The 15,401-nt window shown below is 52.3% G+C and overlaps 1 protein-coding gene across 9 annotated transcripts in view; it reads right to left on the bottom strand.

Moving 5' to 3' along the window:
- TNS1 (tensin 1) overlaps window positions 1-15,401 on the bottom strand; it is a 211,367-nt gene that overhangs the window by 39,896 nt on the left and 156,070 nt on the right. For all 9 annotated transcript variants that reach the window (XM_055380501.2, XM_055380498.2, XM_063695195.1 and 6 more), the window contains one exon: window positions 6,237-7,811. In XM_055380501.2, coding sequence (XP_055236476.2) covers window positions 6,237-7,811 — 1,575 coding nt within the window. The remainder of the gene's footprint in view (window positions 1-6,236; window positions 7,812-15,401) is intronic.

A 15,401-nucleotide genomic window follows, 5' to 3' on the forward strand; every position in this document is an offset into this window, starting at 1 on the left:
AAGAGAGGATAGTGAGAAATGGGGAAGGAGAAGGAGAAACAGATGGAAACCAGAGAACAACAGAAGAGGGAGAGGAAAAGACAGAGGAGAGAAGGAAGAAGGTGGGAAAGATTTGGAAGGAATAGCACATGAAGAAGGAGTGAAAAAGAAACTGATGCTCGAAAGTGGGCCAAAGAGCTGGAAAGGGAGAAGGGGGAAAGAGAGCCACCCACCAGAGAGGGAGGAAGATCGGAGCCGGTGGAGAGGAGGGGGCGGGAAGCTGCCACTGTGTCCGATGCCCTGCAGCCTGGCATTGTACGCTGCCCACCCCCCACCCCAGGGGAGCCAGCAGGGAGTGGGAGGCAGGCAGGAAGGGAGGATATGGGGCAAGGCAGGCACCCCACCAACAGCACAGGGAACAGATGGACATGGGAAACACAGAGAGTGCAGGGGACGGGGCATTAAACAGGACAAAACAAAACAAAAACAAAGAGAAAATCAAGATTAGTTGGTGTTCTGACTCTGGTATCTGGGCACACACTGGAGGGAGGTGGGGAAGGTGTCAGACAGGAAGAGAGGGGGATCTAAGATCCTGCTTCTCCAAGAGGCAGATGGACCTCCTGCTGGCCAGCACCACAGTGTTTCCCTCTCTTCTAACCCCAGGGTGGAAGCAGAGGTGCCATCGTGGGACCAGGAGAATTCACGCATCCCTCACCTGCTCCCATAGGCAGCAGGCCTGTCCCTGGACCACCCATCTTTTCCTGGGCACCTGCCTCTCCCTGGACCCAGGTAACACACCCAGCCTGAGCCCAAGGGTCACCCTCTCTCACACCCTGGCTCTTTACCACAGCCATCTGAGTGATCCTCTTTCCTGGGGAACCCCTTGTGCTTTTCTGCTCTGGCCCCCAGCTTCTGGTCATCACCAGAAAAGTCCTTAAGATGAACCTTCTCAGATGCACTAGAAGGACCTGCTATGTTATCCTTTCCTTGCCCCTTGTTGACTTCTAACCCACCTTCACACCACAGGGGCCACATGAGTGGCCAACATTGCCCCTGCCCTGGCCCCCAGAGTTCAAGCTATGTTACCTTTCCTCTCCTTCACAAGCTGCTCCATGCCATTTCCTATGCTGGTTCCCTCCTCCTGTCTGTAGCCTCGGAATGTGGGAGGCTCCAGGACTCCATCCTTGGGACCTCTCCTTACCTGTCCTCAACCCCTCAGTGACATTGCCCAGTGCTATGCTTAATCTGGTATGTACACGTCAACAATTCCCATATCTCTAAGTTCCAGCCTCTTCTCCTTAAACTCCTGACTCATTTATCCAACCACTGCAGATGTTTCATGGTCATCTCAAACTTAATGTGTCCAAAAGTCATGTTTCTAGTGTTCCCCTGAAACCTGCTCTTCATAAATTGTTACCCATCTCAATAAAGAGCAACTCCATTCTTTAGTTGCTCAGGCCCCGGACCTAAGCGTTGTCTCTGACTTTTCTCTTTCTCTCTCATTCCATGTGTAATCTATCAGTAATCTTGTTGGCTCTACCTCCAAAATATGTCTAAAATCCGAGCACTTCTCCCCTTTCCATGGCCACTGCCCAGATCAATAGCAGCAGCCACCTAACTGCTCTCCCTCTTTCCATCCTGCCCACCCTGGTCAATTCAGAACAAGTCGGATGATGTCACCCTTGGGCCCAAATCCTTCCTAAGGCTTCTCATGCCACACGGAGTAAAAGCCACCACACTTACAATCACCTCAAAGACCCTCTGTAAGCTGTCCCTGTTCCCATTTCCTCTCTGAACTTGTGTCCTGCTATGCCTCCCTTGATCACCCTACTCCAGCCATGCCAGGCAGACTCCTGCCTCGGGGCCTCTGCACTTGTTGCTCCATGGGGCTCATCTCTCGCTGCCCAGCCCTGATCATCCCATGTAAAGTGCAGCCAGCCACCCCCTACCTCTCACTGCTTTATCTCAATGGCACGTATCACCTATCTGACATATCCTATGTATATGTGCTTATTTTCTCAGTATCCATCTCTGCTGTAAGGGGAAGGATCTTTATTTGCCACCATTTTCACAAAGCCTAGACTGGCAAGCAGCATCCATTAGAAGTTCATGTCAAATCGAATGATTGAATGAGCCTTGAACTCATCTCCTATTTTCAGAACAAAATGTAAAAAAAAAAAAACAAGAGTTTTCACTTCAAGATCCCAAAGCTTGACATCAATATTTCCCTCTATCTTTATCTATCCTTTATTCTAATTTCATGAAGAGGTATCTCACCTCCTGGTTGAGCCTAATTTACCTACGTGGGCTCCTAGGCCTGTCCCCTCTTACCTCCTTAGAGACCTTATTCTATCAACTTCTTTCTTTCTCTTTTTTTTCTCATCCTTCCTCCCCCCATGTCCAACCTACTCCCCTCCTCTTCTACATACAAACATTCTCATGACTCTTATATTTACAAAAAAGTTCCCAATCTCTCACTATCCTCTTTAGCTACCACTCTCTCCTCTCTTATCACAAAACCACTCAAAAGAGTACTTGGCTTGCTGTCTTCACTCCTTCTCCACTCATCCTCAATCCCCCACAGTCTGGTTTCTGTCACCAACACGCACTAAAAATATGCCTTTGATGTTTTACACAGGGCTGCCTAATTTGCAAGCCCAGTGGATTTTTCTCAGTCCTCCTCATGATCTCTTCAGGCTGACACTGCTAATCTCCTGCCCTTCCTCCTTGAAACCCTTTACCGTCTTGACTTCTATGATGACATGCTGTCCTGGTCTCCTGCCACCACCCGAACACTCACTCTCAGCCCCTTTGCAGCCTCTACCTCCCTTCATGGCCATTCCATCCTAAGTTCTTTTCTCTCCAAGCCCTCTGACATTGAGATCTCACATACACCCAAAGCTTTAACCGTCACCTTTGTGAGAATGATTCCAAAACCTGTAGCTCTTCCTTTTCTTTCACACTCAATTCCGAAGTTCAGCTGCCTTCCATATGTCTCTCCCTGGAGGCTCCACTGTCCCCTCAAACTCAACATGTCTAACACCAAGGCTTCATCTTCCACCCAATGTCCTCCTCCTGCCTTCCTGCTTGTTAACAGAACCATCATTCTATTTCTATTCATGGAGCTCAGAATCATTTTTGATGATTCTTCTCCCTCATCTGCTCCAGCCAATCAACACATAAGTGCATTGGTTCTACCCCCACAGTATCCACTGCATCATCTCTTCATTTGCATTCCTATGGTCAGCACCCTAATCCAGCCCCGCATCACTTAGGCTATCTAATAAGCTCCTATCATCTCCTGGCTCAAAGTCTCTCCCATTTATTGTCCTTCCTGCCCAGACCCACCAGACACATCATCCTGAACCTCAGCTCTGGTCATGGCATGTTCCCCCCATGAAACCACAGGAATGGCTTCCTACATTGCTGCCAGCTAAGATGCAAGCTCCTTAGTGTGGTATTTAAGATCATCCAGAGACAGACCCCAGGCTACCTATCCCGACTGTCACTCACACAGACCATATGCTCTCAACCTACTTGCCATTCTCCAAACATTTTCTATGCTCTCCTGTCTTCACTGTGAACCCTCTCTGCCCAGTGATCCCGTTTACTTTCAAAATCCTATCCATCTTCCAAGGCTCAGTTTAAAACCACACTTAAAACACTGCCTTCCCCATCTCTAGCTGATAGCGATCGCTTCATCTCTCTCCTGCAGAGCTTTCTCCTTATCTCTCTTATTACAAAAGACTATTTTAAAGTTCCAGTTCTTTTTTCCCCCTATTAAACTCTAGACTCCTTAAGGATAAGATCCATATCTGATTTCCAACATGTATTGAAATCTCCACCTCTAGAGACATCTGAGATCAGTCCAGTCACAGAATCAGGGACATAAGATAACTCAGTTGGACTCTCCGACTCTGACTCTTATTTCTTTTTCTTGTCTTATTGCACTGGCTAGGACATCCAATACAATGTTAGATGCAAGTGGTGATAACAGACATCCTTATTTTGTCCCTGGCTCTAATAGGAATGCTTCCAATGCTCCACAGGAAAGTGTGATGTATGCTATAAATTTCTGGTCCCTACCCTTTATCAAATTAGAAAACTGCCCCTACATTCTCCTCTACAACTTAAGCTGGAATAAGGCACAAGGGTGATTGGATCAAAGTGGAATAAACCAGGGACTTGAGACTGAGGTATGGAGGACAGCCAATGGGGAAAAGGCAGACCTGGGGGAGGAAAGCCAGGAGAAACCAGATCAAGTTCATGGCCTGGGAGCCAAATATAACTGTCCCCTCTATACATTTCATCCCTTCTCTTGAGTCACTCCCAGTTGATGGAGGAAATGGCAACAGGGTTAGGGAATGGGAACATTGTGCCAACAGTATCCTTCCCTATCTATGATTTCATGGCAGCCAAAGCCTGAGAGGCTACAGAATATGGAAGTTGACAGTCAAGCCCTCGAAAGCTGGTAGGAGAGAAAGGGCTAAAAGGCAGTCCACTACAAGATGGGCATCCTCCCAGGGCCATTAGGGTTATGGGCTCCTCTTGAGCAAGCTCCAGGAGAGCTGCATGGAAGGGTTCTTGTAGGGGAGGAAATGTATTCTGCTCCCCCAGAGAGAAGGCTCCTGGATCCTGCCCCTCATTAGACTAGCATGTCACTAATCTTTAGGCCACCACTCCAACCTTGCAAAATATTGGGAGAGGAATTAAATTCCCAGGGAATTCAGAAAGCCCCATCCTTCTCCCCTCAGTAAAACCAAGAAGAAAAGGATCTCTGCTGACAAAGCCAGGGGGGTATCTTTATCTCAGGGGACCAGATGTGGGAGAAGGCAGAAGTCAAAGCCCATATGGACCACCCATGGAACGTTTCATCCGAGGTTAAGAACTGCCCATCCTTTGTTCCGATGCTCAGGTAAAAGGAATTGTTACTGCTAGGCCAGCTCTCTATGGGAGGTGAGGTTGATTGCCAATTTCCATGGCGTAAATACTCCTGCAATGGCCAATTTCAAGCTATTATACCAATAGTGGAGCTGGGGACTCTGCTCTGCTCTGAAGTATAGGAGCAGGGAGCCTGTGTCCCCACACCAGGTCCTGAGCCAGCTGGCCTGCCCCAAGCTGCTTCCCTAAACCCACGGTCCATCTCCAGGGAGGGTGTTTCCTTCCCTCCCTGCAGCTGGCATGGTGACTCAGCTTCCCCTAAATTTAGGAAAAGGGGTGGAGGACAGAGACAGCTGCCCAGGCTCCTCTCCTCCTCGCTGAGCTCCCACCACCCTGTCAGCTGAGGGGCTGGCACAAGGTCCACCCAAATCCACAGTCTCTGGTCCACCCCTGTCTGGGCTTCACCTCCAGAATAAAGTCACCCAACAGGTTTTCCTGCCAAGTTCTGCCACCCTTGTGGGATGGGCATAGGCTTAGACCAGTGGGAAGGGAACGTCACAGCTGTCTCTCCCAACATGGCCCCGGACATGCTGTCATTTCTTGCCTTTGTCTCCCCAAAAGCTCTTCTGAGTGTCCCACTTTCCTCTCTCCCAAAAGAGAAGCCCACTCTCTGATAGGAAAAGGAGCTTTGTCTCTCAGCTCCTACTTCCCATACAGGGCTGGTTCTCAGCAAAGACTAACAGGAAAACTGACTCGGAAGGGGAACCTTGGCCTCCCCGCCCCAGCAGATAGAGCCTAAGGGCTTGAAGATACCCTCTCGGACTCTTTCATGGCCTCTAGGAGCAGGACCTAAGAGGGAATTTGAGTCTACAAAGGCCTCCCTCCAGCCTTCTCCACGTCTCCCCCAAGGAACTAAAGTCTGAGGACAGACAGCACGACAGGCAATTGCAGAGTCTCCTCTCTGTCTAGAAAGTCTGTACTCCAACCTCAAAGTCACCACCTCCTGGAAGCTTTCCCTGACTGCCCTAGGTGGTAAGCTTTGCTTTCCCAGGCTCTGGGATCTTGGTCCCACCTCTGTCACAGTACACATTACTCTCTAATGAAATCATCTGTCTGTGTGTCTGTCCGCTCACTAGACTGTAAATTCCTTGAGGGCAGGAATTGCTTGACATTGAACTTTGAAACTTGGTGTCTGGCTTGGTGCCTATCAGACAATGAATGCAGGAAGGGATAACTGGCTAGCATGTAGGCTCCTGAGAGCCTCCTCCCACCAGTGAAAGCAACATCTGCTTAGGGGTCATGGCTGGACCTGCACCTCCCCCCAGCAAGACCAAATAAGGAAGGGGTAGAAGGAATCAGGACAGAATACCTCTTACCTGCTACCCTGTGGGCCACCAGCCCTTCTAAATTCAATGGCTCCTCCTCTGGAGTCCGGGAGGGGTCTGAAGTCGCTTCCTTTGGTGAGAGCAGAGGCTGAGCAGTGAGGCCAGGGAGAGAGGATGGGGGTTGCTGAGGCCCTGGAGGGCTGCGGGTGGTCGGAAGGAAGGCAGGCAAGGAGGAAGAGGCTGGGCTCTTTGAATGGAAATCCTGGTTAGGCCCAGCCAAACATGGCTGATAGTCATAAGGTGAGTAAGACCTGCCAGGAGGGACAGACTCCAGAGACGCCCGTGGGGCTGGCTCAGGGGTTCCCAACGAATGCCCACTGGGGATATAGCCAGATCTGGACTGGGTCAGTGGATGGGACTGACGGGAGGATCCAGAGAGGGGCTGGGAGGAGAGTGGAGAAGCCCCTGGCCAGGCCCCGGGGACACTCTGGGACTTGTGTAGTGGGGCAGCAGCGGAGGCTGGCTCCAGGTCCAGCATCAGCATGTTGAGTGTTTCGATGGACTGTTCAATCTCCTGCTGGGAGGCTGCTCGCGGGAACTCAGGGAGACTGGGGATGGGGGTCTCTGCCAATGGCTGAGGGCTGGGCCTGCTGGCTACAAGACTCTCCAAGTGGGCTCTTTCCTGCTGGCGTGGAGGTGGGCGAGGCTGCTGCTGCTGCTGCTGCTGCTGCCATGAATTCAGTCCCCTTTGCACAGCCTCCCGGCTGCTTCCTCCTCGGACTGGAGCTGGGGGCAGCTGGGGTTCAGCTTCCGAAAAGGATTGAGAGCGGAACATACCGCTGGGGTCATGGGCATAGTGGGAGGTGGTCACTGGCTGTGGCCAGGCTGGGTGGGGCCCCTCCCTCTGGTAGCCAGCTAAACCCTCCTGTGCAGAGTAGGAGGGCCGCATGGGGGCCGTGTGGCCAGCATGGGCAGGCCCCGCCCGGCTGGCAGACTCGTAGGGGTAGCCTCCTCCATTGACCATAGGCTCCATGGGGTAGGACTTGTCCAGACCATTGGTCAGTGGGGACAGGGCCTCTGGGTAGCCCCCCTCACTGGTGTTGGTGACCCCGTCCAGAGAAGAGAGTGTGCCCATGCTGCCCGCACTGTGACCATCCTGGTTTGGCAATTCATCGTCCAGGATGTCTGTCTCCCGCTCAGACGCTAACGCCCCACCATTGACATGAACCTGGGCTGGGACAACGTGGCGTCCAGAGGAGGGCACAGCCGAGCCCCCTGCGGGGCGGGACCTGAGGTGCTGGGTGTGGTACATGGCGCCTTGCTTCTCTCGCTCTAAGCCAAAGCCACTCAGCAGGCGGTCCAGCTCCCGCTTCTCCTGGGGACTCAAGGCAGCAGTGGCACTGGAGGCCCCGGGGACAGGCTCGTCGGTCTTGTCGGTCTTGGTGGAGGCTGTGGAGTTGCCCGAGTCGCTGCTCACAGAAAGCGTGTGTTCCACGTGGTTGGGGGTGGCCGACAGTGTAGGACGTGTGGCATTAACAGCCCCGGTGCTGCCGTGCAGGGAGTCTTTCTTCTTCACCTTAGCATACAGGCTCCCATCTAGTGGCCCCTGCGTGTGTCCCACCACCTCTGCAAGGGACAGAGCCGGAGGGGAGACAACAGACAACAGACATTAGCGGGAGGCAGGGGTATAATCCACTCTGCCAGAGAAAGAAGCTAAGAGCTCCCATGCCCTGCATCCTAAAACCTCCTCTCACCACCCTGAGGTGGGGAAAAGGGGAGATGACAGAAAGACCTCTACCCCAGGCTCTGGGGCAGAGCCTCACCAACACTCAGCTTCAGGGCCGGGCAGTGGAGCCCAACACTGAGCAGGAAGTGCTGGGGGCAAATCGCTCCAGTCCCAAGCCTAGCTCTGGCATTTCACCAGCTTCCTGACCAGAGCATGAATAACTCTCTGAGCCAGCCTCCTGGTCCATAAAATGGGAATAATAATAGAATCTGGTTGAACCATCTGAAATTGCCAATATTCATTAAACACACTGTGCTTTGAGTTTGAATGAGTTGACACATGACATGCTGAGACCAGTTCCTGGCACGTGATGGGAGTTCAACAGCTGGGAGCCCTAACCATCACCATTATGAGTATCATTAATTCCTGAATGACCATTTCCAAAGCATCCTCAGTCCCCTCCGCCACCCAATCTCAGAAAGTCTCACCCCTGCTTCGATGTCTGGAGTTCCCACTCTGGATTAGAGGCAGAATGCCAGCAGAGTAGCCATTGCCTTGAATGCCCATAGAGGTATCAGCATGGACGGCCAGTCGCCCCAAGGATAGCCTTTGCCCAGGGAAGCAGGGGGAGAACCCAGGAGGGCAGTAGGGTGCAGCAAAGGGCCCCACCATGCCCAAGGTGGTGGTGGCAGGGAGGCTGAAGGCAGAGCTGGGACTCTCTAAGACAAGCTTGCCCTCAGCTAGATTTGTCTCCAGCTCAATGCAAAGGATGTGCTAGAACCATTCAGAGATACAATGTCATTCATGCTGCCCACTGCCACATTTCCAGAGGCTCCTCCCAGCTCCTCCCCAGCACTGCCCACTCCTGATGGACCCCTACCCCTCCACCAGCAAGCTCAGCCCATACCACTCAAGACTCCAGGAAAGGGACGCGGGTCCAGGGAAGGTATGCCGGGCAGGATCACAGCAGGTCTGCAAAGACAAGCGTCCTGATCCCACTGCTCTGAGCCAGCCCAGGGGCCCCTGAAGAACGGGCCAAGGTGGGGCTCAGCCAAGCCAACAGTCCCTGTGCCAGAGGGGACATGCTTTTCCTGTGCTGGAGGATGGGGGGCATACAGGATGCTGATGCAGGGGGTTCAGGGACTAGGGCAGGAGGGGAAGCATCTTAGGGATCGTGAACACAAAAACAAGATGTCTTCATGGGGGAGAGGGTCCTCTTGTCTGCAGACAGCTCTGAGGACCCCCCTGAGCAACACTTTCTCTGGAAGGAAAAAGTGAGCGCTGGGTGGCTCGGGGCCAAAGGGCTGACTCAGGAATGAAGAACTTCCCCGCCCAGAGGAACTCAGTGATTTCACACCCTGTACAGTCAGCAGCCCAGCCGCCAGCCCCAACAGACACACACACACACACACACACATACACACGCACCTCCCCTTACTCTAATCCAGGCTCTCCGTTAGCAAGGAAAAAAGCCCCCTCCCAAAGACTGCACCAGCTCCAGCCAGACACCAGCAGTCACACACCAAGCCAGACAAAAAGACAGTAAGAGATCACCCAAATCAGAAACACCCAGGCATGAGCATACACTAGGTGCCACACAATGCCAAGAACCACAGTCAGACAGCACCGGCATGAACATGTACACACAAATACCAACAACAGTGACCACCGTGCAGTGAGCACAGCGCAAACGCCAACACTTCGCCGGGCACTCTACATGCGCATCCTCTCTAGCCATCGTCTCTGAGCTAGACAGTATTACACCCATCACAGCAAGGGAGAAACTGAGCCTCTGAGAGGGGAAACCATTTATGTGCCAACAATGCTACCTGATAAAGCCAAGATTTAAAATCAGAGCTAATTTCCTTCAAACTGTATGTAATTTTTATTATGCTACACCTCCTTCATATCACAAACACACACACACACATACACACAAATTAGAATAAACACATAACAGGCAGGAATACCCCCAAATAAATACTTAAAGCCACAAATATTTCAGAAAATACAAATGTTCCTACCAAGCCCAAGGATCAGCCCTTAGGCCAGAAGTGGCAGCCTCTAAAAATAAACACTCTGACAGAAGCCCATGGCCAAAAACAAGTGATCAGACGACCACAAAACAGGAACATCCCAATCAACATACACACACACAGACCACAGGCCAGCCATGTTACAACACAGAGAACTGGCACAAAGATGCTCCACCAGGCACTCGCATCCCTCTACACACACACACACACACACACACACACACAGACACACACACACACACACACCCCAGGGACTGGATGCCCTCCTCATTTACTGACCTCTCCAGATCCACCCCTCTGCCCCCAGTTTTCCCCAAGGCTTTGGGACCTCAGCCAACACCAGCCCCAGACAACACAGGACCAGAGTATTGCAGCGGCTCAGGGCCCAGGGCTGGGGGCTGGTCTGAACTGAAAAGGGATTTTGGCTAAAATACATTCTGAATCTCCACCAACCTGGCCCTGTGCCTAGACCCCTAAAGGCTGCTAAGATGCAGGACCAGGCACAGCTGCCTCTTCCAACCCCCTATTATCATCGTAAAGGGGTCCTCTCCCTGTAGGATGAGGGAGGCTGACCTTCATGCCCACTCTCTCCAAAGAACTGAGCTCCTTGCTACACAAAAAAGAAGAGACCTCAGCCTGGCATGGTGACTCATGCCTGTAATCCCAGCACTCTGGGAGGCTGAGGCAGGTGGATCACCTGAGGTCAGGAGTTGAAGACCAGCCTGGCCAAAATGGTGAAACCCCACCTCTACTAAAAAATACAAAAAATTAGCCAGGCGTGGTAGCACATGCCTGTAATCCCAGCTACTCAGGAGGCTGAGGCAGGAGAATCGCTTGAACCTGGGAGGCAGAGGTTGCAGTGAGCCAAGATCGCACCATTGCACTCCAGCCTGGGTGACAGAGCAAGACTCCGTCTCAAAAAAAAAGAGACCCCAGCCGCCTGTTTCTAGGGGGCAAAGCACTGAAGACAGGAGCCTCTGATGCACTCATATCTCTGGGGTGGTTCTCTTGAGGATGGGGCCCCTTGGACAAGTTGGCCGAAATCTGAAGAGCTGGCTTTCCTTCTCACTGTCCCTAGAAAGCTGCAGGCCCCCTCCTGGGCCAGGGCACCCCCTCTGCCACCTACACTGTGAGGTGCCAGAATTTCCCTCCTGGGCCAGTGATCCCCTCCATCCTTTGTGCCTCCTCATCCCCCACGTTCATGCTCATGTGGTCTGAGAAGTGGGGAGCTGCAAAGCAAAGGCTGGTGTGTCCAGTGGCTTCCCCACTTAGACATGTTCCATAGTGAGAGCCATGGGGGCAAATTCAAATCAGAAAGCACATAGGCCCCTGCAGCATCTCAGTCATGACTAACAGAAAAACTATGAAGGCATCCCCCAGGCAGGAGAGAGAATTGACTACCTGGTATCTCAGCCCTTCCTTGCCCCTGTGGCCAAGCCCCACTCTGCATTGATTTTGAAAATGTCAATGATAAACTTGTTCTGTCATGTAATCTATCCCCAAGTGGGCTCCTGTTTGCAGCAACAATATCAGGAACAATCATAGCCAAGCCACTAAGGCATAGTAAGAAAATCGAACAGATGCAAATTGTTTAATTAACTCCTGTTTGCTAACTACAAATGGAAATGTCTCTTGGCCCCAGATTGCACCCTCCAGGCCACTCAGCACCTTTGCTGAGCTGTCCTCCTCTTCCTATCCAAGGGAGGTTTTGAGAATACCCAGGCTGATCCCAGGCCTGTCCAGCCCTGATGAGGACTCTGCTGAAACCCCAGCATAGCAGCAGGATCTGTGGAGCACGTGCCCCTCCTCCTCCCACCAGAGACAAGACAAAAGTCCCCCAGCCCCCACTCCGGCACACACACTCTCATCATTCCCTTCTCGCCATCCACCACGGCCACATTAGAGCTTTTTACCGGGACCACAAGAAGCCGGAACACAATGTTGGTTTCAATCCATCAAGGCAGGAAGGGCAAAAGAGAGACGGGGGCAGAGAGGACAGGAGTGAAATAAGGTAGAGGAGGATAAGAGAGGGACTTAAGGGAGGCTGGGGAGGTGGCTTTACGGCTGTTAATCTGAGGGGTCTCCAGAGCCATCCTCTTGAAGTCCCAGCAGCCACAAAGGGAGTGATCAGTTCGGGGGAATGCATCTCAGATGAGAGGAGGCTGGACATCCAGAACAATGGGGCATGGGCTATAGGGAGGGGTCTGCATGTTTGGGGGCTGTGGGCATTGTCACGGGTGACAATGGAGTGGGATAAACTGAAGCAGAAACACAAGCTGCAGGCGGCCCCAAGTGGAGAGCTCCAGGCCCCAAGCCCAGCCAGCCTGGACATCTGCTCTTGTGGGCTAAAAGGTCCAGTGTCCTGCCCATTCCTCTTGGTGGTTGCAAAACCCAAAATCTCTCCATGGCCCCACTGTCTTTGTCTGAGGATGTCTCCCTGCTCTTCTCAGCAGCTGCAGAGAGTTCCAGACTCCACCCTCGATGCTGAGCTTGATTGCACCACAGGGCCTTTATTCCAGGGCAGCCATAATCCAGATGCACGAGTCATGCTTTTGGAAAGCTCTGAGGAAAATCCCCAGCTGACTAGGGTGTGCACCCACTCCCCAGGGCTCCCTCCCAGAAAAGGGTGCAGAGGTGTGTGCGGCATTAGCCGTGCAGCTGAGGCTGGGATGCAGGAAAGTAAGGATGCAGCCATCTCACACACTTAAAAAAGAATGAAAGAAACAAATAGGGGATGTTAAAGTCACACGGTTTCAGGGCAGCTGTTTTCTAATTTTGATGTTCACAAGAACCTCCTCTGGAGATTGTTAAAAATCTAGATTTCAGGACCCTATCCCCAAAGACTTCCACTCAGAGGCCTCGGGTGGGGCCAGGAATCTGCATTTTTGCCAGCTCTCCAGGGGTCCTGGCACACACATGGCTGAAGGACATCTAGAGAGACCCGCCCCAGCTGATCAGCACTTTGGGCTCTGAGATCAAGAAACCCCACTTCTCTTCCTCATGAGAAGTAGGGAGGTTTTGCTTATTTAGATGTTAGGACAGACGGCCCAACCATGAAGAATAAAAGGTGCCAGCCATATTGACTGCAAGAAAGGAGTCACCTTCATTGGCAATGACTCAGTGAAGACAGACCCTTCCCTGTCGGACCAGCAGGTAGGTTTTGAATAGTGAATGAGTTACTAAGGTTTTCAGGATGAGTCCCTTCATGATAAAAAGTCCTTTGGGTCCAAGTCCAGCAAATAACAATTCATTAAAATGCATTACCCAGAGCCGTGATGACCACCCAACGTGGGGGAAAATCAGTGCCATGCCAATAGAAAGAAGCACCGTGCCTACCCCAGACATAGGCAGTTTGGAGGCAGACTGGGCAAAACTCCTTAAAAGGAGGAGTGGGGAATCCAAGGCCACGTGCACCTGAGAGGTAGGTGAGCTTTGATGAGAAGTGAAGCTTGGCCAAGAGCCTGCCCAGAGAGCAAGTTCTGGTTGCATTTTCCCTTAACCACACACTCTGCCCCAGCCATGGGAAGAGGCAGGAGAGGCTATGGCTGGGGCAGGCACCAGGACAGGAGGGAGGGCTGGGTCCAGGAAGGCCACAGGGGATGGCTCTGGAGAGGAGACAGGGAAGTGCGCCCTCCCACCCCACCTCAGCAGCCAGACACACCAGCACTCAGAAACATAGCTGCCATCTTAATGGCCATATCAGCTTGCATTGACCACTTACCCACTCAGAGCCCGGCCTGCAGACCTGTCAGGTGAGGATTCGAGTGTGTGTGTGCAGCTTTGCTGAGTGATAGCACTCAGGAGCTAAGGCTCTTAAGCTAGACCTGGCATATCCAAGCACTCTCTACTTTTCCTCTCTCCATCCCCTGCTTTACATTTCAACAGCTCTCATCACCCACAGGGTAAAGCCCAACCCCCACGCTGGAAATGTCAGACCTTTTCCCAACAGGCCTCTGCCTACCTTCTGAAGCCTCACTTCCTTGTCCTCCATACCCAGAACACCCTCCACTCTACTCCTACTCAACTCTTCACATGCTCTTTCCCCTCTGTGCATGCTGCCCTTCCTCATCCTGCCTGTGAAACTCCCAACCTCCTGGGCAAATGCTTTCAGACTCAGTTCGAACTTCCCTGGGAAATTTCCCTTAATCTAACTTCTTCCCTACTGTCCTCCAGACTCAGGTAAACCTCTATGGTGCTCCTGTTGTCCCTTGTAGACATCTCTACTGTGACAACAGTCACCCACAGAATGGTCATTACTGATGTCCACGTCTGTCTTCCCACTTTGCTGAGAGCTTGTTGAGGAAGAGCCTTTATCTCTCTCTCTCTCTCTCCCTCTCCCTAGGGCCGGTTCCCAGACGGTGCCATCCACAATGTGGTCTGTGTGAATGATGCCTCTTGAAGTTCAATATGTAACCTGCATGGCTGTACAGAATGGCCCTAGAGAAGAGTGCTTGTTCCATAAATGCTTCTTGCATTACACCGAGTAGCCGAGAAAGCTTTATGTAGTTCTGTCAGCCATTGAGACACTCTTCTTTCACCACCACCCAGTGAAAAATCAGGGGTTCTAGGTGGACCCCAAGTTTCTCCCCAAAGGTGAGGGAAGAGAGTCAGTGCAGCCGAAACATGAAGACATGTATTCCTCATATTCTGCAGCAAAGGCTGAGCATGGTGGAGGTCCCTGAGCCAGAGCCTACCCCATGGCATCCCCTACAGACCTCTCCAGCTACACTCCAGCCCAGTGGACATTAACTTCCCTAGACCCAGGACCCCTGGGAGATCTGGTGAAATAAGGGAGTTGATGAACACCCCAAAGCCCATCTGTGGATCCCAAGATACAGCATATGCATCGAAAAGTTAGGGTGCTGTCTCTGGGGATCCTCTCTGTCACCCATGACTTGCGTGGAGAATGCCAGGCTCCATCCAGGGGAAATGGGGTAGCACACTGAGTGGAAGCTTTGAGGCTGCGGGAGCCTGAGAAGTGGCTCAGAGTGCTCCACTGGGTTTTAACCTGCCAGGGGAAGTGATGTGAGGAAGGCATGAGGGTAGAGAGGGCCCCGTGGAGAACCCCAGCATGTGGCTCCAGGAAGACCCCGACCTCCTGAAACATCCTGGCACTGGTGGCAGGGACTTCCTGGGGCTCAGTCTGTGACAGTCTTGGCCTCCACCCATGCCAGCTTCCCTTCCCACAGACAGCTGGGGATTGAGGCAGCCCTTTGTTCCCCACAGCCTGCAGCGAGCTCTGGAACTTTCTCAAGGGGAATGGGCTTCTGCAGGGGCTCTGAAGATCTGCAGAATTAGAGGTTGAAGAGAAATCCCGGAACCTCTGAAGGAGAGCCACACAGAGGAGACACGGCCTCTGAAACAGCAAAGAGGGCAGGTGCCAAGTGCAGCCCAGGAGACTTAGGTGCACGTTGGGAACACGTAAAAAGATTTTTTGGTAAAAAAAATTACCAA

The sequence above is a fragment of the Gorilla gorilla genome, chromosome 11, assembly GCF_029281585.2.
Source record: "Gorilla gorilla gorilla isolate KB3781 chromosome 11, NHGRI_mGorGor1-v2.1_pri, whole genome shotgun sequence".
NCBI classification, from domain to species: Eukaryota; Metazoa; Chordata; class Mammalia; order Primates; family Hominidae; genus Gorilla; species Gorilla gorilla.